This window comes from Tiliqua scincoides, chromosome 1 (assembly GCF_035046505.1).
Source record: "Tiliqua scincoides isolate rTilSci1 chromosome 1, rTilSci1.hap2, whole genome shotgun sequence".
Classification (NCBI taxonomy): domain Eukaryota; kingdom Metazoa; phylum Chordata; class Lepidosauria; order Squamata; family Scincidae; genus Tiliqua; species Tiliqua scincoides.
The window spans coordinates 220731846-220759729 of NC_089821.1; the positions used below are offsets into that span (position 1 = coordinate 220731846).

At 43.5% G+C, this 27884-nt stretch overlaps 1 protein-coding gene across 1 annotated transcript in view; it reads right to left on the reverse strand.

Annotated features, from left to right (window-relative positions):
• Positions 1-27884, reverse strand: part of AGPAT4 (1-acylglycerol-3-phosphate O-acyltransferase 4) — a 79161-nt gene that overhangs the window by 44425 nt on the left and 6852 nt on the right. The window contains exon 2 of the mRNA XM_066611352.1: positions 16891-17134. Coding sequence (XP_066467449.1) covers positions 16891-17068 — 178 coding nt within the window. The 5' untranslated portion in view covers positions 17069-17134. The remainder of the gene's footprint in view (positions 1-16890; positions 17135-27884) is intronic.

Below are 27884 nucleotides of genomic sequence, written 5' to 3' on the forward strand. Positions count from 1 at the left end.
TTCAGCATGGATGGCTCTAAGCAGAGAAAAAGTTGCACTGAAAAATTTATCCTGTGTGCTTGTTCTGTTTGTATTTGGTAGCACAGTTGAGATCCTGGTATGGATTTGAGAGGACAGACAACAGCCCTATTTCCTCCAGGTGGGCTGGCTTTCCAGTACTAGACATAGGGATACCTTTGGAGAAGGCATTTTAGGTCAACTGACTCTCATTCCAGGCATACCCTTTCATTCCACAGAACACTTACTGCTTTCTTGAAATACCTCCACTTGCTGATCACAGACATCAGCACAAAATGAGGAAGTCATTGCTACATGAAAATGGAAAAACTCTTTTTAAAAGCCTATTCCCAGCAATTGCTTTAAAAAGTTATTGCTGAATGAGTTCACCAGATGGCATTATGGGGAATTTATGCTACAGAATTCAGGCTCTTTCAAAACAGACTATAGGTAGAATAAAATACTATTTAAGAAATGTCTTCATTGTTCTTAGTAACCCTAAACAACATTTCAAGATCAAAACAGGAGGATGGAAAAAAATGATTGTCTTCAAGCTCATGGTTTCTTTGAAAAATAAGCAACACACATTCCATTTTATGTTAAACCGGAAGCCTATGCTACAAATACCCTTCAAGGTTGCATTATGAATCCCAAAGACAATGCACAATGTACAGCTATTGTGGCATCAACAATGCACAGTTATTCGGGCATCATGTATTCAGTGAAGCTTTTCAGGATCAAAGAGAGCAAGGCTGTGTGTTAAGATTTAGAATGTCCTATCCAACATTGCTCTTTGTGAAAGTGAGACATCAACAATCATTGTTAAAATGAAAGCAACAGCATGTGCTCATCAAACAGTTTTTGGAAACGAAATAGCTTGCCATTTAAAACTTATCATTGGATAGTTCCTTAGATCTGAAGGCATTTAAATTTTCAGGTTTTGTTTTTTTAAAAAAAACCTCCAAAAAGAGCTTGCAAAAGTTGGTCTCACTTTCCAAAAAGCCCAACTCATAGACAGCAATAATTACATGCAGCTCAGTTTCACAGCAGGGTCTCTATATACAAAAAAGGAGCTGCATTTGCTTGGGGGGGGAATATTCCCAGTTTTAACATGATTATAGGCTGCATCAAGTTATGACATGCATAAACTGTCCTGACACACACTAGGCATTTCATATTGGGCACACTGTTGTAGGCATTAATTCATTTTCTTACTCCCATAGAGAAAGCAACTATTTTGTGACTGTGTTCAGATGCCACACAAAACTACGGTTTCGCATTACATGCATGAGCAGCCATGAACTTCAAGCTTACAACCTCCTTTCTCAGCAAGCAAAGGAAGGAAATTAGATGCTTCCAGTGGTAGTAGTGGCAAGTCACAGTTTGCTGCAGCATCCAAATCTGCTTGGAGTTGCACAAGCAACACTGCTCAGCTTGCCAACAGTCTTCCCCAAAGGACTTGCCAGGTCAGCAGGAGCAAGGTGGTTTGTGTTGTCACAAGAAAGAAATTCCCACCATTCTTCAAGCCCAATAGTATGTGCCGAGTTGGTAATCGTGCCCTATCGCTTAACTGAGTAACGGCAACAGGAGGCACAACAACAGAGAAAGAATGCAGTGTGTTGCAGCACCCACAAAATGGAGGAACAGCCGGAGTCTTGCTGAGCTCAGGCAGCTGCAGGAGGAAAGGCCCAGACAAGCTTTTTGCAGCTTTCGAACTGGGACGGGAGGGAATTTGAGCAGGATGTGGCAGCAACACAGAAGCTGCAGCGGAAGGGAAGTGACTGGAGGATTTTGGACCACAGCACCTACCCCGGAATCTGAGCCTGCAGGGAGTTTGTGCTGCTTACCTTGGGCATCGAAAGGTGGTGATAGAAGGCAGACCAAAACATCGGAGCATTTCATAGCATGCCTCCAATGCCTGTGCCCACCCCTCGTTTCCTTCACTAGTGCGCCTCATGACCCAAATCTTTGTCCTGTGCCCTTCATCAGTTTGCCCAGTTGTGAATGCAGACAAATTAATGATTGAAATTAGTATACAGCATGGTTTTGTTTAAACACTTAAGGAAGGAAAGACAGGGAAGTGCAGAACCGAACAACCCAATTTTATGCATGCTTGCCTCAAAGCAAGCCTCACTGAGAGTAATGGGACTTGCTCCCAAGTAAGGAGTGAACTCTACCTCTTTTACGGGCAGGAATATTTGGCAAAAGGTTCTTGTTCTTTTGCGTGCTTCAGGTGTATGGTGCTACAGCCAACCGGTGTCCTTAGCCAGCTGCAGACAGAGCCACCTTGAATCTACTTCTTTAGATAGCAAACAGCTACCAGGTTGTCTGTGCCACCCAGCACCAACATGAAAACATCCTATTTTGCTCCTGCTTAATCCAGGAATTACACAGGTGAGTGTCATTTAACCATGTTCCAACTAGCAACAGCCCATGTATGTGATGGCTGCCACTGATCCCTCTTCACCCACCCCCCCAGCCTCCAAAACCAAAGGGAGCTATACTCCCCTCACCTCCAGAGGCTTCTCTGAGCCTCGCAGAGGCCGTGTACATCCACGCGCTGCCTCTACAAGGCTCAGACTGGCTGTTTCAGCAAAAAACCACATGACTTCCAGTTTCCCAGGAAATCAGAAGTCACATCTTTTCACCTGAAACGGGCATTTGAGAGGCCCCACATGGAATGCCATCTTGGGTCTGCCACCTCCGTGCTACAAACAAACCCAAACCCTCACCATGCACCTCAAGTTCTGCTGCAGGGGATGGACAGAGTGGATAGGGAGATGCTCTTTAAACTCTCACATAATACCAGAACCAGGGGCCATCCACTAAAATTGAGTGTTGGGCGGGTTAGGACAGACAAAAGAAAATATTTCTTTACTCAGCGCGTGGTCGGTCTGTGGAACTCCTTGCCACAGGATGTGGTGCTGGCGTCTAGCCTAGACGCCTTTAAAAGGGGATTGGACGAGTTTCTGGAGGAAAAATCCATTATGGGGTACAAGCCATGATGTGTATGCGCAACCTCCTGATTTTAGGAATGGGTTAAGTCAGAATGCCAGATGTAGGGGAGAGCACCAGGATGAGGTCTCTTGTTATCTGGTGTGCTCCCTGGGGCATTTGGTGGGCCGCTGTGAGATACAGGAAGCTGGACTAGATGGGCCTATGGCCTGATCCAGTGGGGCTGTTCTTATGTTCTTATGTTCTTATGCTGTGAAACTTGGGAAGTGTGGGACTTTCGGTTTCAGTTCATGCTGCTCCTATAAATGAAACTGAGAGTCCTGCTCTTTTGGGTTTCACAGCACAAAGGAGGACGTTGGAGAGGGAAATGATCTGCTTCTTGCTTGAGCAAGTGAGAAGCAGATTACTGCAGCTTGCATTCGTGACAGGAGGGAGGCAACACTGGCAGTAGCAGATTCAGGGTGAAAGGCAGCCCAAGTCTGCCACTCCCTTGGACTCTGTGCAATCTGTTGTGGATGCAGTCTGCATCAGGTGGCCTCATGGATGGGCCAGCAGTTGAGTCTGGTCTGAACCTGCAGGGCTTTTCTTATGACTTACACAAAGTAGTATTTCAAATCAGGAGCAGCCTCTGCTAGCAAAAGACAAAATAAAAGAGGAAAACCGTTTTCCAAATGTATTAAACAGTTCTGTTTCATGTAGTTTGGAAATTATCTTACTGTTAGTATTATGGTAGGCTGAGGACTAGTAAAAAATAAGAGGCTTCTGAATCTTGCTCACAACTACCTAGGCTGCTGTTAAGGATTCCGTGCAAAATCCTTGAGGAGGGGCTTTGGAGTCTTGCAAAAATGCTTGCAAAAACACCAGGTGGCCTAGCAATCCTACTCCTACAAGGAAAAAAAGCTTTCCATTACAAGGGGAGTGAAGCGTTTTTTGAACTGCTTGGTGCCTACACAAAACACTGAGGTGGTGGGCTACAAGTGGGAAAACTGCTACTGGAGTAACCCCTCCCTTACAGAGTACATGTAGGACAATAAGGTCACCTGAGGACATGGGCTTTGTCTCTTCAGCAGCAACTTCCCTGGGGACAGCTAGCCACTTTGCGTTACAAATAAGCACTGCACAAGGCATCCCAAAACTGTATGCAGCACACATTGATAAATAGGGTGGGGGGGGGAGGCAGACCAACTTCATAAATACCCTAAATACAGCAACTGACCAAATCACATACAAACTGAAAAAATGCACTTTTTTTAGAAATAAAGAGCTAAAATAAATGTAATATGAGGGATTGGTGGCATGCCTTCAACAATCTTTTCTTTGCTGAAAAGCAGATAAGAGGGGGAAAAAAGACTGATCAGGGTTGAGGAAGGTCCATTTAAGCCTACCCTAACCCACTGCTTCCACAGTTCACAGATTTTAAAATGTTGTATCATCTCTGTCTCCAGCTAGTGTACTAAAGGGAATGAATGCAGATTTTATTTTTTATTCACATTTGTGGTTTAAGAAAGAATATTTTCAAGCTAATTTGATGTCAAACTAGATTATCTTCATTCATGGAAGCCCATGACATCTTACCCTGGATTTGCCGGCAGTCTCAAAAAGCAATTAGCACTTTTTCACACAAAGAAGTCAAGAGTTAAGGCAACAATAAATCTTCCATTGCCCCCAGTGGTTTATAAAGCTCTCTCTTTACTAAATTTAACTCCATTGGAGATATAGTCACTGATCTACAAACATTCTAACCATAGTAGGAAGCAAAGGAAGCATCTTTTGTTTACTAATTACTGCAGATTTTGAAATGTAATCTCAGTGTACTCTTAGGTAAACATTCATTAAGAGACTGCAACATCAGGAAAAAAATCCTTGAATGACTTAGGGCCCAATCCTATTCAATTTTCCAATGCTGGTTCAACTGTGCCAATGGGGCATGCATTGCATCTTGTGGAGGGGCAGCAGTCATAGAGGCCGCCTTAATGTATGGGAACATTTGTTCCCTTGCCTTGGGGCTGCATTGTGGCTGCACCAGTGCTGCAAAATTGGATAGGATTGGGCCCTCAATCTAGAATTATTGTTTTATTGATACAATTCACTTCATTTGTTTTGTATCACCCCGTTGTTGTTTTTTCCTGTGTAACCTCTGACTATGGTTGCCATTCCTCCTGGATTGATCTGGACTCTCCAAGAATCAGCATCAATCTCCAGATGACTACTGAAAGCACGTCTGGAGATTTCAACAGAATCTCCAGGAATTTCCTGCATTAACTCATGCTGGAGACAACATCTCCAGAAATAACTTCAGTCAAAGTCGACCATCCTAAGCCCTAACATGCCTCCTCCTTCCCCACCCGGCTGTTTCTTCAGAAATGGCTGGGCCCTGAGCATTCTCACCCAGCCTTATTAAAGCAGCAGCCACATGGGCAAGAAAGTTGTTGCATCAGTCCAGCAAAAGCACCAGGGGCCATAGTCAAGTGCAAGACTGGGTACAGGAACACTTCCAAACTTGGAACCTACTTCTTCAAAGGGAGTGCAGCCCCTTCCAAAACAGGATGGCACTTGATAAACAGGGTTGTGGATCTCCTAGCAAACAGAACTTCTGTTTGGATTTAATTTCATTTGCCCTCTTCCAGCCCAGTACCAACTTCAGGCAGGGGTTCAGAACCTTCTCAGCTCCCTAGTTTCAGACAGTATGGAGATAAAGATCTACATGCTGGCAACACCCCACTTCAATAACATGGAGGACAAAACTGAACCCTGTGGATTATCATAGCCATAAGGGTGCCAGGGTGAGTAGTACCGAAAGCCACTGAGAGATCCAGCAGAACCAACAGAGAGATCTCCCCTTGGCTAATTCCCACTGTAATCAACAACGACAACCAAGATAACACAGGCCTACAAATTTGAGAGTCAGAAATGTTTTTCCCAAACTTTATGGTGGTTTGATATGAATCTGGGGTGCTGATTCCAAAAACGGCATCCGTTTTTCCCTATCACATCTAGTTTTGGAGATATAGTATAGCCTCATTAGTGAATAGTTCAAGTAGCTTCCTCATGAGAAAGCCAAGGTGTAGGCTTCCTCATGAGGAAGCTGCTTGAACCATTCACTAAAGAGGCTATACCGTGTCTCCAAAACTAGACGTGATAGGGCAAAATGGAAGCCATTTTTGGAATCGGCACCCAAATATACCCAGGAATTGGTGTAACGTTTAAGGAAGCAAAATGTTTATTGACCTGTGTAATTTCCATCCTAAAATTCTAGCCAAAACCCAGTTGAACTACCTTGACCTACCTATTTTGGTCTCACCCAGGAATTCCTGTAGTAGGATTACCACTACCTGCTCAAGAACCTAGACCAAGAATGGGAGGCTATAGATGGGCCAAAATTATCTAGAATGGTGGGATCAAGGAAGAATTTCTTTAGGAGAAGATAGACGGCTGCCTCCTTAAGGCAGGATGGAACCACATCCTCCTCAGAAGAAGCATTTATCACCTCCCCTGTCAATCCCAGGCAAATCTCACCAGCCATGATGGGCAAGGGTCAAGTAGGCACATGCATGGCTTCATACCCACCAAGTATCCCCATCTACACCCTCAGGCTGTCCAGCATGAAAATAATCCCTCACAGCTAATGACTGCATATTCATACAGCTCCATCTGAAAAATGATCTATAGAATTTGCACTGAATCTGCAAAAAAAGGAAAAGCAAAAGATGGAGAAAGAAGGCAATAAGCCACTGGGGAAAAAAAACACTAGAAGTCAAGTAGCTCCAGAAGATTAAATGTAGAAAGACAGTATAGTCTGTGTGAACCAAAAATTGGTGTTGCTTGCCTTTACAGTTGATTGTTTGGGTGTGTAGTTTAGTTGTTCTCCAGGGAGAAGACTGTGCGTTGCTGCTTTAAAGGAAACAGACATACTCAAGGAAAAATTCTGTCAGTGGGCTCTGTGAAACCTGCATAGAGGAACGATCACACATTCACTGAGAGTAAGTTCATTGGTTTGCCTGGAATATTATTAACCAGATTAACCTAGAGATAATTTTACACGGATTTGCATTCGAAGATCCATTGATCTTCATGCCCCAGTCATTACACAAACCTCACTTCAGTTCCAGAATAGCTCTATCTGAGTGGATAGAACTGGACTGCTGACAGTGTCCCAAGTAGCATGAAAGATTTCAGCAGACAACATTTTCTCTTCAACAAAATTCATACAATATCCAGTGGTACCAATGAAGAGCATTACACTGAAGCTAGTCCAAACTACCGACCAGATACTTCCCAACTGATCTTTTTCCATTCTCTCAAGGCATTGCCCCTCCCCAAAACGGTAGCTTTATTTTTAGTTGTGAGTACACAGATCTCTCTCATCTGTTCTGATTTTGCCAGCATCCTCTCAAGTATTTCTTTCTGCTGCTCTGCAATCACTCAGGAAAGCACTCCAGATTTCTATTCTCAAATTTCTTCCTCCAAACTCCCACCCCCCTTGGAGTGACAGCACCAACCCTCCAACACTGATCAGCATTCAGGTAAGGAGAGGGTCTTCTTGCAGCATCATTAATTAAATTAGTGCAGTCTTGCAGAAAATTATTGAGAGGATACCACTAAGCTCCAGTCACTGGGTTCTGCTACTTACTGCACATATATACTAGAATATATACTGCTACTTACTGTACATATATACAGTTTTGCATTAGAAAAATAAACCTAATGCCTTACTTCTAAGGCATCTTAGACTCAAAAGGGAGGGAGGTCCTGTCTTTAAGCCCCATAGTATTAGCAAGAGGCTTAAATGCTAGACCTAAATGCCATTATTCATCTTGACTTCTTAAAATCACAAAAAGTAGAATTATTCCTTGCTGTGCATATGAAGGTTAGAGGGAGCACACATTCTCAAGGCTAGGGAATATCACAGGAAACCAGGGCCAAATCTGGGTTTCACGTGATGCCTGAACAGGCTCATTGACTAAGGGCACAATCCTAACCAGGTCTACTCAGAATTAAGTCCTATTTTGTTCAATGGGGCTTACTTTCAGGAAAATGTGGTTAGGATTGCAGCCGAACAGTCCAGTGTGAAGTCTTTTTCCTCAAACCAAGCAGATTTTCAAGTCTCCATGCAGAAATTGCACTAAGTAGCAGAAGGAGTGGTTGCTTAGGAAACAGGAGAACTGGTCTGGCCTTTCCAGTTGGTCTACGGTTGGAAAAACTGGATAAGCAAGGTTTCTCTGGAGACAGAGGAACTGTGAACCATAGAGCCAAATGGACCAGGAAGCAGGCTAAACACATTCATATGAACATTGTTGGAGGTATGGAATTTGGGTAGAATACCCAACCCCCAGATGACTGAACAAAGCTTTGGCTACAGACTCAAGTGTGTCTTTATTTAAATACAGTCGTGCCTCAGCATCCGCGGTTCAGGGCACCCAGACCTCCGAAAGTGACCAGAGCTATCTATGCTAGTCGCATCTGGAAAGTGTTCTGAGGCTTGGAGAGGCCACATGCTGCCTCCCTGGGCCTCAGAGTGCCTACTGAAGTCTCTAGAAGGCACTTCTAGTTTTCCAGGAAAAAATGGAAGCACCTTTCTAAGGCCTTCCTGAAGCTAAGAAGGCCTTCTGAGGCCTGGAGAAGCCGTGCAGCATCCCCAGGCCTCAGAACAGCATATGGATGCAACCAGAGCAGAGCTCTGGTCACCTTTACAGGTCAGACCGCAAAGAGGTCGGAAGACCCATGTTGAGTCAAATATATAGATGACAAGGTCCAACCTTGTATGGAACCTTGCTAATGGAACAAGTAAAGTGCTAATGGAACACAGTCTTCTTTAGTTTTGTAGCTGTCTGCACAGCTAGTTTTCCATGCTTGAAGTCAGCACCTTGTGCTGCCTCCTTCTCATCCACCAAGGTTTTTCATAGCTGAAAATAGACTATGAAAGGAAACAATAGGCTAAAAGCATTTTCTGGACAGGCAGAAAAAGAAACATGGAGACGGGCACACATAATCTTGTTTTTGGTTTGTAATTGTTAGACAGGAATAAGCTAACTTTTCAAATTCCTTGGAACTTTTTGCAGTCCTGTTTCTCACTTCAAGTTCAGAAAGCATGAACAACTCTCCTTTCAGAGTTGCAGTGACCAGTTTCCTTCTCTGCATGCAGTGAACTTCAAAGAACAAATATGTGAAGATTCTCTAGAACTAGGGGGACGGAAAGAATGCCATTGTTCAAGTTACAAAAGAACCTTGGGAGTAGCGAGGATGACAAAATTACACAGTCCTCTCACACACAAGTTGCTACCGGAGTCTTTTGTTAAAGTAGCCTTAAAGCTATAGTTCATCACAATGAAAGATAAAACTCCACAGCATTATAAAGCATTTGTCAAGGTAAGACTTCTAGACACTAAAGCTGTTTGCGAATGAACAACTTCAGTGTCTGGAAGTCTTACCTTGACAAATGTAGCCGCATCTATGATAAGAGTGAAAAAATTATCTTGCACTCTGTCCCAAGGAAGCAAGGCATAAAAAGGTTGTGCACAAAGGTCTATTCCAACGGCAACATTTAGATAATTAAGGCCGCAATCCTAACCAACTTTCCAGCACTGACATAAGGGCAGTGCAACTCCAAGGTAAGGGAACAAATATTGCCTTACCTTGAGGAGGCCTCCATGATTGTCCACCAACTGCAGGATGCAGCACATGCCATCACGCTGAGAGTGGTTATATTAGGCTCCAGCAAATCTACGGAGGGCCAGAGGTTCATTGGAGACTGAGGGCTCCCTGAGGGCCAGATTGAGAGTCCTCGAGGGCTGCAAGCGGCCCCAGGGCCTGGGTTTGGACACCCCTGTCTTAAGGGATGGGGAGGAGGGGAAGGCAGCGAAGCAGTGGCCAGCATCACGCCTCTGATCGGGGCACAGGGGTGCGCTGCCACTCACCGCCACCTGCAGCAGCCTCCCAAGGGTTGGGGGAGCCTGACGCCAGCCTCAGCAGGGCTCCCCAAGCAGCGCAGACCTCTTCAGAAGTCTATCGTGACCACTTCTGGTTTTGCGATCGAGAAACTGGAAGTGGTTGCGATCACCTTCTGGAGGGGTCTGCGCTGTGTGGGGAGCCCTGCTAAGGCTGGTGCTGGGCTTCCCTGACTCCCAGGAGGCTTCTGCAGGCGGCAGTGAGTGGCAGCATGCCTCTGTGCCCCGATCATCGAGTCTCCGCTTTCCCCCCGCCCCTGCTGCCTGCAGCAAAGTGGCTCTCAAACTCTCCCTGATGAGAGTTTGAGAACCACTGCCCTAACCTAAAAAGCTCCCAGAGCTTTAGGCTTCCTTTTAGGGAAGAAGCTCCAACTCTTTTGGGTTGCCATTCCAGTGCTGCAGTAGCCTTTCTGAGATGAGGTAACTGGGAATGTACAACATATTCCAAATATCTGATAGCCCAATTGGTTTATATAAAGGCTTGAAGATACTGTTTTCAACTCCTGCTCTAAACATTCTGAACACTAGGTTTGTCTTTTTCACTGCCACTGGACAATGAAAAGCAACCGTCTGCTACACCCGCAAACAGCCATAGCCAATTCAGACCCCATGAAAATATACACGTAGGTGAGAACTTAACACTGAATGTCACTTGCTCCCAGTCACTCCATTTGGAGAGATCTTTTTGAAGCTGTTCATCCGCTTTGGATTTTACTATCCGGACTTGGCCTCTGCATTCATCCCCAACTCCAGATGAGCAAGTAAAATGCACTAGTTCCAATTCATCTCAGGCCATCTGATCTCCAGTTCTGGCTGCATGAACACACACAGTATGTGTCAGAAATTCTAAACCCTGTAATAGTCTGTTATCAATCTTTAGATAGCCACATACCACTTCTTCGTTACTAGAACAGATCATTTCTCCATTCACTGGGGTCCCCCAGCACCACATTGCTATAAAAAGTAATTCACAAGTCATAATGTGTGCAATGTAACTTTATCCAGAGGTGTAATAACATCCCTTTGAAACATACAAGAAGCATTATTAGCAGTCCCTTTACTTATTTATAAAAGAAGATTAGGAGTCAACATAACTAAACAAGCTTTAGTTCACACTAAGTAGGTGTTGTTATCCTTTGAAAGGCAAATGGACCTGCATCAAAGCAGTTTCTGGAGGTGAAAAGTCACTCCCATGTAGGTGGTCAACAGGGAGCCTGATATACAACTGATTCTCTCCAGTTTCTGTCTTTCCCGGGGCAATTTCAACTAGAAGACAATTTACCTGGCTTAATTTCTAAAAATAAACAGTTCTGAGACACTGAATAATGCCAACCTAGCTCTGTTTAAAATACCATTTATGGCTGGTGCAAATATAACATTAGAGCAAAGAGATCCTAAAGCAACAGATGCCCCCTCCTCCTACTCATTCCCCTCTCAGAAGCACATTTCCTTAATCCCTGTCAAAAAAGAATGTTGGGACCAGCCTTTACCACTATTAAGGAGTCCCATTTAGCCAGCTGCTTCATAAATACATGATTCATTTTAGTTTGACTTAATCATCTCTTCAGTTTCAAGGAAAAAATTTACATAATTTACTTGCTCAGTTTCTAAATGTGGACTTTAATAGCATCCATGTTTAGGTGCTGCAAACTTATGCTACAGGTCAGAGAGCCTACAGAAACAAATAGAAACTGCATTAATGAGAGGTCTGCATTCTTGATGTCAAGATTAGAAAATCCATTTAGGAGGCGGGCAGGAGGTCTGGCTCAGTTGGTAGAGCTGCCGCCTTGTATGCCTGAAGATCTGAGGCTGCCAGTTCGAAACAACCGGAAGTACCCGAGAACTGACGACACGCTGATATACTGATGAACTGACCCTCGGTGGCAGAGAGGAGTTGCCGTCAAGTGGAACGTGGGAGGCGGAGGGCCAGAGAGAGGCCAGACCGGGAAGGAATCCAGCTGGAAGGAGGAGTTCTATGAAAGACTAGAACTATTCAATTGTAAAAATCCCTACAGGGGTTTAGAACAGCCTGCCTATGTAAACCGCCTTGGATTAAAGTCTGAGGAGAAATCTGATGACCAAAGAAAGGTGGTATATAAATACCTCTATAAATAAATAAATTTACTAGTCTAGAGTCCCTGCACATTAAAGTTTGTTTTAAATGTAGTCAGGCTTGAGCTGCGACTAGCTCCTTGGTGGTCTTTTTTTAATGGTATGTTCAAACCAAATCTTTGCGACATGTCACTATGTTGCTCTTTGTAGTTCTTGCTTCTTTGGAGCAGAGATTTTAAAATTATGAAACACATACAATTGTGCATACCTATACACAACACAACTGATGCAGGGTGGAAGAAAAAGTGGAAAGAAGGGCTTCAAGGAAATCTGATATAGGGCACAATCCTGAGGTGCCCTTGGGCCAGCGCAACTCCCTTGGAACCGGAAGGGAACCGGAAGTGGAACCAGAAGGGACTTGCGCCAACCCAGGAGGGTCGCAAACGTGCCATAAGGCATGTTTGCGCCTCCTCATGAGTCGGTTAGGCTGGTGCGCAGAGGCGTGCTAGCCCACAAAGGCTGAATTCAGCCTCTGCGCAGACGGAGAAACCAAGCCTTGCGTTGGCCGAGCTCGGTCAATGCAAGCCTCTGGGTTGGGTGGGGAGGAGGCTGGAGGGAGGCATTCCAGGGTGGGGGGAGGGCAGGCAGTAGGTGGCCCTGGGGTGGGCAGGTGCGGAGCAGGAGGTCAGGCTGGGACCAGGCACTTAGGCCGGATCCCAACCTCATTCCCTGAGCAGCAAGGAGCAGCTTCAAGCCACTCAGGAGGTGGCACAAGTCCAAGGAGACTCATACCGGCTGCAGTGACTTACCTGGGGGGAAGAGTTTCCCTTTACCTTTGGCTGAGCCACTGTGGTGCCCTATCTTGTGCTGGATACAGCGCAAGCCTCCTGGCTTGCCTGTTCCAGTGCAGGATTGTGCCCGTAGCAATTTATCAGGGGAGTCCAGACATTGCTGCTGGTGTGCCTGCAGCTCCAGCAACATGGACCACATAGAGAATAAGAGCACCATGGTAGTGACTGGAAAGGTACAAGAGGCCCCTGTATCCACGAATCCTGTATCTGCAGATTGGGACTGCAGGTCCCCTGCGCGCACACCCCCTCTGGAAGCAAGGGAAGCTCTTCTCCCCATGCATCTGGAGGGTCCTCTGAGCCCAGCAGAGGCCGTGGACAGACATCTGTGGCCTCTGCCAGACTCAACCTGAGCTCAACATGTTAAAAAACGCAATTTTCAGTTTCTCCATGGAACCAGAAGTGATGTTTTTAATGTCTTATAAGGCATTAAGAATGTCACTTCTGGTTTCATGGAGAAACTGAAAATTGCATTTTTTAACATGTTGAGCTCAGTTTGAGTCTGGCAGAGGCCACAGATGTCTGTCCACAGCCTCTGCTGGGCTCAGAGGACCCTCCGGATGCATGGGGAGAAGAGCTTCTTTGACTCTGGAGGGTGGGGGGAGGTAGTCGCCGGTATCCATGGTTTCACGTAATCGCGGGGGGGGGGGGGCTGTTCCCAGAATGGAACCCCTGAAGATGTGGGGGCACGCCTGTAACGTGTATGTTTGTTTTTCTACCTGCAGGAACATGAACTACACCTGTTCCAATTCTGGTATTCCATATTTCTGTGTCCCCATTGGAATGTGCAAAACAAAAGCCATGTTCTCCTCAGTACAGGTATAAGCTTATCATTCCCTCCTCCCCTCCCCCGGAATGAATAAGATCCCTGAACATATTCAAAATCAGTCTTTTAAAAAAAGATTCTGGCAATGAAAGGGTAGGGTGGGGCATCATTAGAATGGGAAACACTGTTCAAGTAACACTGCAGGAAGCTAGTGCCCATTAACATTTGCTTTTAAGTTCAAAGTCTGCCACCCTAGACATCTCTCTGGCCTTACTTCATTACAGAGGATACCATCTCAATTTTCCTGTCCTCTTGGGCTTACTAAAAATTGGCCAATTTGGTAGTTCACAGCCTGGCATGTTCAGCTTCTGGACTGTATCCCTCTTTGCAATGTAAGCTGTCTGGTATTACTTGGCTGCAAGCCTAAACTCACAGGCTTAGGAGAAAGCCTCACGGAAGTTGGGGAGGTTTACTTATGAGTGAAATGCACAGGCATGGGCTGTTAAGTTTTTTCAGTTGAAGTGGCCTTATGTTACTGTGGAAGTGTAAATTCTCTCCTGATAAGCCCTGTTCAGGCACTACAGTAAATGTGGGCAGTACCCACAATTATACCCTGGAGCAGACTAGCAAGTACCACCCCCAGCACAAATGTTCTCCGTGGTACTACCCCTAGGCAATGGCAACACTAGAGGGTGTGGATCACACTGAGTGATGCACTTGGAGTGAGGGTGACACCACTACTGGACAAAATTGTGAAAACAGCATTTTCGAATAATACCATCATTTTATATATCATATGATGTGTAATTTACTGCAGAAGGCAGTGAAACAAAATGCACTGAAATATCTATCAAACATTATGGCCAAATAATCAGAAAAGGAACACACAAAGTAGATTTTCTTAACTCAAGACTGACTAATGAGACTGATTGTTCTGAGAACCAATGAGATGTTACTATGACACAGCAGGGAACCAATAAGGTGTTAGTACAAGTCAGCTCTCACTTCCAGGTATCAAAGCTAATACTAGAACTCTTATTCAGTTGTGTGAGTGTTATAAAGTCGGCTAATGGGGTTTTTTGTGACTTAACTTTTGGGTGACCTGCACATTTAATTAATTAATTAATTAATTAATTAATTAATTAATTAATTAATTAATGAAAGAAAGAAAGAAAGAAAGAAAGAAAGAAAGAAAGAAAGAAAGAAAGAAAGAAAGAAAGAAAGTCAATGGGGTTACATTGCATTTAGGTTGTGCGCATGTTCCCCTGGGGGCTGGGGATAAGAATAGGCCCTCAGTTTGGCTGTACTTGTCGTAAGAGGCGACTAAACAGCCACCGGGTAGATGGGACTCGTCAGCCTGGGAAGGCAGCTCATCTGAGAGAAGGAAAACTCTGATCCCAAACCTCCACTGCCTTGTGGCTACATCCAGTTATGGAAAAGGCTTCAGGAGTCAACCTCGAGGCAAAATCTGGAGCCGGAGTCCCTGAGGTAGTTCATGGCTGAACACAGTCACGTTCTGGCAACTCCTGCGATGCCGCTGGAACCAACCGTATTGGCCTCTGCCTTTCCATTGGACCATTTCAGCGACGTGGAGAGGGGGGATTTGCTGCATGGGTAACAGCCTATCCTCCATACCTACTTTACCCAGGCTTCGCGCACTGGAGAGGACACTCTGTTCCAGAACCACCATTCAGAGCGTGACACCATAGTCTTCTGAGACTGAAGGATGCCAACAAGATGTGCGCATGGTATTGTAATTTATTATTTATGGTCTGATACAGGAGGAGATCCCTCATGGGGGTGATGTAATTGGCTCTCTAACTGGGTAACACAAACCCCAGTGATGCCTCTGCCCCCAGGGACAGTGAATTTTCTGCTGCCACCACCACTTACTAAAGCTTGGAATACATTCAAGCAGAAAAAAAAATTCACGGATAAGGTCTTTCACATTTCCTGAGCTTCTAAAATGACAGAGAATTTGCACTGGCTCTCCATTAAAAAATGCCTAGTTTTCACCTGCCCTTTGAATGCCCCACAGGCCTGAACATTCATACTGAATATTTGGTGAGTATTCAGGGCCACCACTACATGGAACATATGAAGGTGCCACAGCGCACTTGGACCATTATTTACGGTTCATTATTCTTGCTAGGTCAGTGTTTCTCAAACTGTGGGTCAGGAACCACTAGGTGAGTTGTGAGTCAATTTCAGGTGGGCCCCCATTCATCTCAATGTGTTTCTTACTTTTAATACATTAGACTTGATGTTACCATGATATGTGACTGCATTTGAGGAAATGTTACAGAACTGTAATTTTAACAGGGTACTATATACATGCTTTTAACAATGATAGGCAGTGGGGCTAAGTGTGGATAGGATTGTTGCCTTTGGAATGTTTGGGGAATTTTTTTTTGAACAGACCAGCAACTGCTTGAGAGGGTTAGGTGGGTTCTTTATTTTAAATAAGTTTTAAAACATAATTATTGTAAACCTATAATTTAATAAATTGATTTGATTTTGTTGCATGGAGGGTGTTAAATTTTCCTGTTTGATGATGTCACTTCTGGCCATGATATCACTTCCAGGTTAATGACCACTTCCAGTGGGTCTCAACAGATCGCCATTCTAAAAAGTGGACCCAGTGCTAAAAAGTTTGAGAACCACTGTGCTACGTCAACATTATTGTCACCAACGGAGGCCTTTCCCAACCTTACCTGGAGATGCCAGGGACTGCACTTGTATACTTGCATATACAAGCTGTACTCACATTGGTCTAAGTGTCTTACGCTTAATGAGAGAAAGCACTTTGAGACAGTAAATTAAAAACTGTATATTTCTATGCTTCCATTCAAAGTTTATTTTGTCAAAATATTTGAGATCAGTGTTTCTCAAGCTGGACCCACTAGGTGGGTCATGAGCCAATTTCAGGTGGGTCCCCATTCATTTTAATATTTTATGTTTAATCTATTAGACTTGATGCTACCATGGTATGTGACTGCATTTGGGGTAATGTTACAACCTGTACTTTTAACAACTACTGTGTATATTCCTTTAAATAATGACAGTAAATTGGACTTACTCCTGGGTAAGCGTGGGTAGGATTGTAGCCTAGGATTGTTAAAAATGTTCCTGCTTGATGATGTCACTTCTGGTCATGACATCACTTCTGGTGGGTCCTGACAGATTCTCACTCTAAAAAGTGGATCCCGGTGCTAAATGTGTGAGAACCACTGCTTTAGATCAATATATGTTTGGCTAGAGCAAAACATTCACATTCCCAACACAGACCTTTATTAAACATAGAAATAAAAATATAAGAGCATCTTACGGCTTGATATACAGTAAGCCAGCTTGCAGTTGATTTTCCTGAAGAGCTGCTTGTTGAATGGCCAGAGAATTAGCGTGAAGAGCTGAATGAAGTTGATGATTAATCCCGAAACTATAAATACGTAGCTGAAAAGAAGGTGGCAAATGAACTGAGACTTCAGGAAGCCAATGATGTCCATGGTTTAAGGCAGCAAGTCAAAGCTTCCAGAAAGCAGAAAAGTAAATCCAGGAACCCAGAAAGGTAACTGCAAAAAAGAAGTAGTTTTAAAAAAACATTAGGTTTCCTCTATTATGATGAAGCCACCTCCTGCCTACCAAAGATCAGCAAATATTTACAAGTCTTTCCAAAGGAAAGGAAGTGTCATCAAAAGAAACACTGGTGGGGGGGGGGGAAATGACAACATCATGGCACTTGCTCTTTGAAACTGCACATCCACAGCAAATCCCACAGAATGTCACACTTTGCATTCCATCTATCACAAGAACATAGCACTCATTTTGGACAGAGCCTAGGGCTCACATGCTCTCTCTTTCTCATGTTGGTGGGGGGTTTGAAATCTTCCAATCCTAGTTTACAACAATATGACTTTGCCATCTGAGTACGACAACCTAGCTGAGGCAAACCAAACCCTACTTTGTGAATAAGCTATGGTGTGCACAAACCACAGTTTGTTGTATTCAGGAGATAAATGATGAACTGCTGTTTCTTGCAAACCAAAAGTTTCTCATCTTCCTTTACAGTATGTAGAGAAAAGGAAAAAGCATGTAGAGCTTAAAGCTCCTTCTTGTAGAAGACCCATGATTTGCAATTCCTATGACTGCCCTTTCCCAAGCACAGTGTACATGCCAGTTTATTGTACAGGGGGGCCCATATCTGTGGATCCCAAATTCGTGGATTATGTTATCTGTGGATCAGGTCCAGTCATTGTCATCCCCCAGTGTGCACCCCCTCCAGAGAGGGGCTTCTGAGCTGGCCTCTGCCAAGCTCAGACTGAGCTCCGCAGGCCAAAAAAAAAAAATGGAACAGAACCCCCGAGAATAAGGGGACACGCCTGCAGTTAAAAAAATATGAAAAAAAAAATCAACACATAGGAGTAAGGGAGAGAGAACAGCAGAACAAGGGAAATATAAAGAGTTTAGAGAGCAGCTAGACAGCCACATTTTCAAACTTCCACTGTTCTGAAAAGCTAAACATTTTGCTTTAATAAAAAGGCTTGCATTTTTCATGATTCCATGCAAATCCACATTATTCATAGCTGCAACAGTGACAGTCTCCCAAAGGGGTCGTAGTATACAATTTGCTAAAATGGGGACACATTCGCAGGATCCAGCTCTTAGATGCTTCTTACAAACAGGACAGAAGAGAAACAAAACCTGAAAAACCACTTAACAGATTACCTTTTGAGAAACTAAAATGCGGGAGAAGAACCACATCAATTATTTAAACCAAGTCTATTTTGATGCTTCACACCTTAAAATTCCACTTTAGAAACTTCAACATACATTGGTTACCATTTCCATGCAATACACTGAAGAATTCAGTGTTGCTTTTCTGCCTGAGCTGCTCCTGCAGCAAGTCCTCAAGAGCTTAAACTGACTTTCTGCACAGGTTGCACAAAGCAGGAGTCAGTATTATCTCCCATATCAACTCTCCTTCAAGGTTAGTACCATTCTTCCTTCTCTCCCTCCCCTTTCCAATATGCCTGACAAAAGAAATAACCCTTCCTGAGAATTACACTAATACAGCAATTTTCAACCATTTTCATTTCACAGCACACTGACAAGGTGCTAAAATTGTCAAGGCACACCATCAGTTTTCTGACAATTAACAAGGCACACTGCACTGACCACAGGGGCTTGCATCCACCAGTGGCCCTATGAACAAATTATCCTTCCCCAAACTCCCGTGGCACACCTGCAGACCTTCCACGGCACACCAGTGTGCCACACACAGTGGTTGAAAATGACTGCTGTGGGGAAAAAAAGAACTATTATGACAAGTTACAATACTTAGTTATGAAAGCTATTATGTCCGTCAGTACACTACGTGTGACAAACTTGTCAAGCATCAATTATCACATTGCAAATCCACTTCAAACTAAGAGATGCAGCAAATGTGCGCTATAGTTAATCATGAGCACCATCAATGTCAAGGAAAACTTTTGCTACCACGGTTTAGAAGTTCCAGAATATGAACATATCCAAACAAAAAGTCTTGAGAAGTTTGGACATAAGTCTAGAACAGGGGTGTCCAAAGTTTTTGGCAGGAGGGCCACATCGTCTCTCTGACATTGTGTCGAGGGCCAGGGGGAAAAAAGAATTAATTTACGTTTAAAATTTGAATAAATTTACATAAGTTTACATAAATGAATATATTAAAGATGAACTTATATGAATGAATGAGGGTCTTGCAATAGCTCAAGTCCTACAAAAGGCCTTGCACAAAGCAAGGCTGGCCTTTCCTTTGCTGCTGCTACTGCATCACAGACGTGAAACAACAAGCAGTGGAGGGAGTCCTCATCCCACAGCTCACATGAGAGGTCAAACAGTCGCCGTCATGCTGAGAGCAGCTGTGGTGGGCCAGTGTAGGCTCCAACAAATCTCCAGAGGGCCAGAGGCTTATTGGAGACTGGGGGATCCCTAAGGATTGAGGGACCTTGAGGGCCGCAAGTGGCCTCAGGGCCAGGGTTTGGGTACCCCTGGTCTAGAATTCAGACATTTGAAAGATGATGGGGGCTTTTATTTATTTACCAATACAATCTAGGCTCGAGAAAACTACACACCTTGTTCTGTGCCCACAAGAAGGCTTTGTGCTTACCCATCACCACCACATGGCCTAGCAAATGAGCTAAAAACATGACACATTTCTACTGCTGAAGTGGGTCTAGTCCTGTAAGTTTCCTAGATGGGAAGAGTGCCTTGGAACCATCCATAAGAAGCTCTGAGTTCCCTGGGAAGAAGCATGGCACATGCATGTTTACTATGTCACAAAAAATACATGTGACATGTTTACTATGTCACAAAATGAACATAATTTTCAAGTGACCTTGACATAGCATGAGTGTCAGCTATTCTAACAAATGCATGCAAGTAGGTCTTCAGAGTCCAGCCATCAATGGATTTAGTCCAGATCTAGGAAGACGGGGCACACATCTTTGGAAGCAAGATGTCCTTCCAAGTAAATGTGTATTGGGTTGAAGTGTCTTATCCAAGAACAGCCCAAGGATGTGTATAGGGCAGTCCCAAAGTCCCTTGTCTGAGATTGTGTGGATTTGGGATTGAAGCCATTTAAGTCTGCCTAGGGACTCTGTGGTCATCCAGTACATAGTCAAACCTTGCAATTATTAGGAATAATTACAATTACTGTATACATGGGTAGAGTATTTCTGTGACTAAACATGCTCACCCATCTTAGTGATAAGCAAATCGTACCATCTACACAACTAGCTACCAATAGCCAGAAAACATATGTTTATGGCATTTTGTCTGGAGTATTATGCTAAGTATGTATTATTCAGAACTTCAAAAATGGATTGAAGAGCAAAATGTTATAGGATGCTTGGCAAACCCTTACTTGCAGAAATGAGCCCTCCTATCTATTTAATGGGAGGCTCTTAATATGCAGGAGAAAAAGTCATGGATATATGACCATTGCATGCATGCAAACTGCTAAGACAGCAAGCAGAAGAACTGTTGGGGGCATTGCACATGTAAAAAGTGGAATCTTCAGAACAACATCGTGAAAGGTGCCTGGACAGCAAAGAACAGCCCACTGAAAATAAATGTTATGGTAAAACTAGTCAAGTTAATCCGTCACTACTGATTGAACATCATGCAATCCCCAATAGACTATATCAGTGTTTCTCAAACTGTGGGCCAGGACCCACCAGGTGGGTTGCGAGCCAATTTCAGGTGGGTCCCCATACATTTCAGTATTTTATTTTTAATATATTAGACTTGATGCTACCATGGTATGTGACTGCATTTGGGGAAATGTTACAGACCTGAACTTTAACAAGCTACAGGTCCAGCCTATTTATATACGGATTTTTTATACACGGATTTGACTCAACACGAATGGCCCATGTAAAAGAGAAGAAATGTGCTGATCCCTGAAGGGGAAAATGCACCCCTTTAAAATCAGTTTAAAAAACTGAACAGTCCTTTAACAATAGCCTCCTTAATGAGGGGGGGGGGCAGCTGGCTGCCAATCCATCAATCCTTCTCTCTCCAGCAGACCCCTCCCTTCCCCCTGAACAAGTGAAAGAAAGGTGATTGCTTTGCATTGGTGAAGGGAGGGGCTGAGTGAAGCTTTCTAAGCTCTTGGAGGAAGACTGGTTGATGGATTTTCTTCTTAATGACTCTTACTTTATAGTCAAAAGGTCAGCAAGGCTATTTTTAAATCACCTGAGCAACAAAACTTTGTTTTTTAAATTGATTTGCTATAGTGCATTTTTTGCCATCCACATGAGCGCTTGGAACAGAACCCACGCGATGGTCTCAACCTGTACTACGTCTATTCTTTGAACAATGATAGTCAATGGGACTTACTCCTGGGTAAGTGTGGGTAGGATTGCAGCCTGGGATTGTTAAAAAATTTTCCTGCTTGATGTCACTTCTGGTCATGACATCACTTCCAGTGGGTCCTGACAGATTCTGATTCTAAAAAGTGGGTCCCGGTGCTAAATGTGTAAGAACTGCCAACTACATGATGAAGAAGATGCAGACACACTTGACATGTGTTTCTTTAATTGTTTGTGCAGTTTTCACTGTACACAGTTTGTCAAATACTTTTAAGAAAGGCTAAACATTAAATTAATGGCCACAGATATACATTTTTAAATGATCAAATACTCTTTGAGATACCAACTTTTTTGACTTTATTTCACTTATAAGAAAATACAGAACAAGGAGCTTCATTTCAGAACAAAATACATTTCTGTCTTCAGTGGCATTAGAGTCACTTATGTGGTTTTAGTGCACTTCTGGTATTAATACAAGACCCAGCTGCTAAAATGATGGGTATCTTCATTTCTGTTATTAAGCAGGATGTTGCAGGGAGAAATGTTCACAAGTATGACCACAGGGATTTCAAAACTGGCAAGACATTAGCAAGCCAAGTCTCAATTTATAACTCGTCTGGCATTGTGGGAAATCCCATTTGTGGGTTACAAACATGCAAAAAACAGCAAGTCAAAAGTATTTAACACAAAGAAGAACACAATGAAGCATGGCAGAAGCCATTCACTCCTGTTAAAATTTCAGCAGTCAGGAGCAGAAAACAGAAGCATAAAATCATGACCCAAGTGAAGGCCAGACATCTCACTACTACTGGGATGGCCATTTACAGTACAGGTGCAGCCTATTTATCCACGGATTTATTATCTGCGGATTTGTCTCAATGTGGGTGGGGTGGGGTGGGGGAACCGAAAGTCACACACACCTTTGCCTCCTTTGCCCTGCACTGGCATCAGAATAGAGGGAGAGGCAGGAAGGGAAGGAGAGGGGATTGCTTTAAAAAACCCAGGGAGTGTTTGCCAAATTCCCCCCCCATTGAGATAATGAAGGCAATCACACAAGCAACCCCCCCCCCCCATAGTGCAGGCTATCACGGACACAAGCAAGCCTTCCCACCAAGCACAGCATGAGATTTAGCCTACAATCTTCTCCACACTTTCCTGAGAGTAAGCCCCATTGACTACAATGGGGCTTACTTCTGAGTAGAAATGTATAGGGCTGAACTCTTAAAAGATCAGCATCCCATGTGAAAGAAGCCTGCAGCTGGCAATGGGTAGGGCTGAGTACGGAGGGGAGGGGATTGATAACAGCTGCCTTAGTTTCCTTCCATCCAGAAGTGTCAGGCTGCAGTGTATTTATAAAACTCTATGGAATTTAGCGCAACGCGATTTTTGTTAATCGCACCGAGTCACGGAACGGAACTAACGTGGATAAATAGGCTCCACCTGTACTTCTATTCTGTTGACTGAAAACCCCCCAAGACATGCATATTTGTCATTCCTTCCTAATGTTTGATCATTGTATGTGTTATGATGCCTTAAACGAGTCTTGAGCCAACAGAATTGCATAAGTTATCTGGATTGTACTGCATGTTGAAATTAAAGCCATCTTCCCTATTTCACTGTATTATAAGTATTCAAGGAACTAAATTTTTCTAAATCATTTGAACTAAATAATAAAGGATACATTATTGGATAGCTCTGTCTTCTACTACTGAATAAAAAGAGGAGTCAATGTCAGAACACCAGTCCAATAACTCCTGGTGCCAATGAAAAACAGCATGATTAAACAAGACTAATGCTAAGTAAAACATTGCGAAAGCTAGCCTAGACTGGCAAGAAATTAAGGGCCCCATCCTATCCAACTTTCCAGCATTCGTGCAGCCGCAGTGCAGCTCCGAGGTAGGAGAAAAAATGTTTTGTTAGCTTGAGGAGACCTCTGTGACCGACTTCCCACCACAGGATGCAGTGCACACCCCATTGGCATGGTTGCACTGCACTGGAAAACTGGATAGGATTGGGCCCTCAGTCATCTGAAACCTCTACATCGAGAGACTAATTCAGTTCCTTGAATACTTATACAGGGAAGGAGGGAGGATGGCTCACTGTGGTTAAATAAGCAGCTGGAACACTTTTTCAAGAGGATGTACAGCTACACTATCCAGAATGAACAGACAGAATATGCTTCACACACAAATCAGCTGTAAAGTTGTGGAACATAATAGCAAATGTATAAAAAAGTTTATGACTCAGCCATCAAGAAGTAACGTATCATTCAGTAAGAACTTTAAAAAAAATCAGTGCCTCCTAAGTCTTACTGACACTACTCTCAAGATCTCTCACTTCACTGATCCTTTTGAGTACCAGCTTGGCTTCACTACAAAGAGACAAACTACCTCTTTTCTGAATAATAGTCTTCAAGCCAGTTCAGAGCTCATTTCACCTACCATCAGGAGGCTGCTTTATAATATGCCATGTAGCCATCAAGTGGCAAGCTAGCTCACTGTGCAGTTGAGACCATTTATTCCACATCAATATCAAGGTGTAGAACAGAGGGGACATTTTTTCGGGGTTTCATTTTGATCCACTCCATCATTATAAATTAACTCTCATTCCTTTCCTGCACCCCTAAAGGCCTCAAAATAGCAAACTACTCCTTACATTTCCAACATCCACACTATGGCCTGAAGTTTTCTGAATTCAATTTGCTCTGGAATGGAAGGAAAATCACTATACATACGTGTGACCTTCATTTTTCCTGCCTAGAAGGCTGGTTGCTTCAACGAGACATCACCAGACACTCATATTTACAATGGCCAGGAGATAAATTCATCTGTGAATATGACAGCTTGCTTTAAAAAGTTTCCTCAAGAGACCCACGGCCCAATTCTACCCAACTTTATAGTGCTGGTGCTGCAGCAGTGCAGCCCCGAAGAAAGGGAACAAACGTCCTCTTCCCTGGATGCCGCCTCTGTGATTACCCCCACCACAGAATGCAGTGCATGCCCATTAGTACGGCTGCACCAGTGCTGGAAAATTGGACAGGATTTGGCCCTCAGACACCTGCATAGTACCCCATTTATACTTTCAGGACTTGTACGGCTGTGCTCTTAGTCATTTCTGGCCGTCTTTCCTGAACATCTGCCAGAACAGCTACTTCTTACTTCATTTAATAAGCATTTTACCCTTTTTCTTGCTCTCATAGCAAGTAATCAGAACTGTCCGGGATGCCACCTTGTGAAAGTGAATTCAAGATTTATACAGGAAATAATTAAGGTCAAATAAAGCATTTCATGCAGGTTCTGTTCATTTTCCTGGAAACTATATCGCTCCAAGAGATTTGTTGACAAAACGTAGTGATGACAGCAGCAAGCCGATAAGGCCTTAAATCTTCTTGGACCGTACCATAGTTAGGAGATTCTGCCAGGTGCTGTTTCTGGGCACAACAGCAGAATCCCTATTTTTGGCCCTAAGAAGGCATTCTGGGGAAGCCATGCACAGCCTCCCTGGCCCTAAGACCACACTCTGGACAGGACCAGAGCTGTGCTCTCCTCCAATTTGGAGGGCTGACATTTGATTATCTGTGGGTTTCAGCATCTGCAGGGGTTCCAGGCAGAGATGGCCACTATACGGAATAGTTTAAAGCTATTGTGTGGGACCGGCTGCAACATGTGCCTCAAAACTGAAAAGACAACAGAACTGCACAAATTACTAAGCAGAGGTTAGCATTCGAAGGTATTGCTGTCTGAATACAACATATGCCACATTACTCTTGAGTAACAAGTTAATGATCCCTGCATGCCTGAAAAGTGGGATTCAAAGGCTAGGGAAGGGCAGCAGGGCAAAAGGAGTTGCAGTCAAAACCAGCAGGGGGTATCATACCTTTAGTTTTTGCCAAAATACCAACACTACTACTATTTCCCTCAAACCACATCCTGCCAGTGGTTTCTTTCCCCCCAGGACCGTTTAATCCTATTTATCTTCTACAACTCATTACTTGGTCACATTACATTATACTCATTACTATGTATCTTCTACAACTCATTACTACAACTCATTACTAATACAACTGGTTTTTCTTTTATACCATTGACATCTTTCACACATTAAAAAAGATATTAACATCTTGGGTGTTACTGCCGCAATACCGCCCAAAGATAGTCTGTGCTGTGGTCAACACGTAAACACAGTATGACTAAGGGTGCAATCCGAACCCAATTTCCAGCTCCGACATAAGGGGAATGCAGCTCCAAGGTAAAGGAACAAACATTAAGGGGCTGATGGTTGGGAAATAGCACTTTGTTTTTGCATAATTGCAAATGACAGAAGAGAAATAGGCAAATCTTGATCATATTTTCAAGATATGGGAGAGCCCAATCGTGCAGACTGCCCTTTCAGCAGCACTGCTTCTGCAGAGGAATCACTTCATAACTCAGCAGCTGAGAGGTGCTCTTCACTTTCACTCCAGCATTGTGACCTGGCAACCCTTTGCGGAAAAGGAGGAAGAAAGGGCTAAACTGCATGCATTGGTGGAAAGTTAGTTATTTGGCTACAGCAGGCTTCTAGTCCTCCTGCTCCAGAAGCACTACACAAGTGACAAAGAAGCTCTTTGCTACTGCCTTGATTTCTACAACATTGTTGCTCCTTGCAAAATTATGAGAAACAAAGTACAAGTGGTATGTAGGCTTGAAAAAGTATAGGATTTCACCCTTACGACACAAAAACGTACACACTGAAGAAATAAAAATTGGATACATTTATTGACTGGTCCCCACTTACTGATTTTTGTAAGAATGCACAATTACTTTCAGGTGCTTGATATAGTTTACGGTTCTTATAAGCAACATCTGTTTTCTTAATGGGAAACCCTTTTGGCTGCAGCATGCGTCGCATTGATATACTTAAACATAAGAAATTGTGAGTGGGATTACAATAGCCATAAAATGCCCTCTAGACTTCTGGGATGAGAATAATTCTTAATCTATTATTTCTCTCCTTCACTAGAGAGGAAGATTTCATTTACAGAGAATGTTTCATACACCACAAATGTCAGAAGCAAGACAGCCTGATCCAAAATCCTTTGAAGAAATTAACTGAGAAGAATGGAATGCAAAATATAGCTTACAGCATTTGTAAATCTGAACGCTTGCGCTTGTACAAACCAACCTAGTTATCTTCTAACAAAATAACCTGCTCGGACACCTTCATTCAGTCTGCAGGTTTCATTCAGATTCTCGTTTGAACAAGGGATGGTGGGAAGGAAATGAAAGCAATAAGGCAACACAATATTTCATTAAATAAACCTTGGAACTGTAGCATGAGCTACAATCAGCCATCATAAACCCACTAAATAGAGTAACATCAAGTAAAGAACTTCACAATTCCAGCATGCGGGTTTTCTTATTGGTTAAAAATGCAAGTTACCCAACTCATTAAAGCTCAGGGCAAGCTAACAACCTTCATGAACACAGACTGTTATGCAGTACAACTATGCAACTAACCCATGCTGAGCTTATAAAATACACCTATCTTCATTCTTTGCATTTTTGAAATGCAAACCAATACCTCAAATTATGTTAAAGTAATTAATTTTTTTAATTACAGGCTGGGGTTTGGTGAATGTCAAGCTAAAGAACATGTCATATTTCTGCATTCAAGAGTCACACGCACAATCTTTTGATTTCTCCTTACCTAAAAGTTCACCCTGCACAATCCTGTCATGTGTCTGTATAGAATATCTAACACTTTCACTGTCTACTCTACGCAGGTGATGATGCAGATTTGTCCACTGAAGTTCATCTTACAAGGAACACACCAGTCTTGAAACACAGGCCACTTTGTTGCTTCTACAGGATATCAAGTATTGTTTAGAACCCTCCTTTTTTGAAGGGTGAGGCTACTGCACAGCTGCATCTTATCTGCAGGGCACTGCTGCCAATAAGACTCCCAGGCAGCAACATGCAGATCTTACCAATCTTCCATTCATCTTTTCCCCTATGACAGGGGTTCCCAAAGTGTGATGGGAACCCCACACTCACACGGTGGACTCACAGGGGCACCACGGGATGCCCCCAGTGGCCCTTCCTACCTGTTCTCCCAGCTGCTACCATCTTGGATCCCATGAAATCTTGTGAAATGGCGGCATCCAAATCTTGCAACATTTTGCAAGATCTAAAATGGCAGTGCTTAGCTGAGCCAGAAAGAGGCTGCGGGAGCACCTTGACCACTGCCCTTTGATGTTACCCCCACCTCCTTAGTCTAGACGTCCTGCCTTGGGACAAGAGACAAGATGGGGGAAAAGCATAACTCCCACATGGTCTGATTCATACAAAAAATGGAGTAGGTGAAATACCAGGAGCCTGGTAACTGGTAACAATATGCTGTAATGTGGAATTTGACTGGTTTACACCTTCAAAGCATAAAACAAAGGAAGCTGCGTTATATAGAATATAAGGACTATTGGTCCAAACAGACAGTG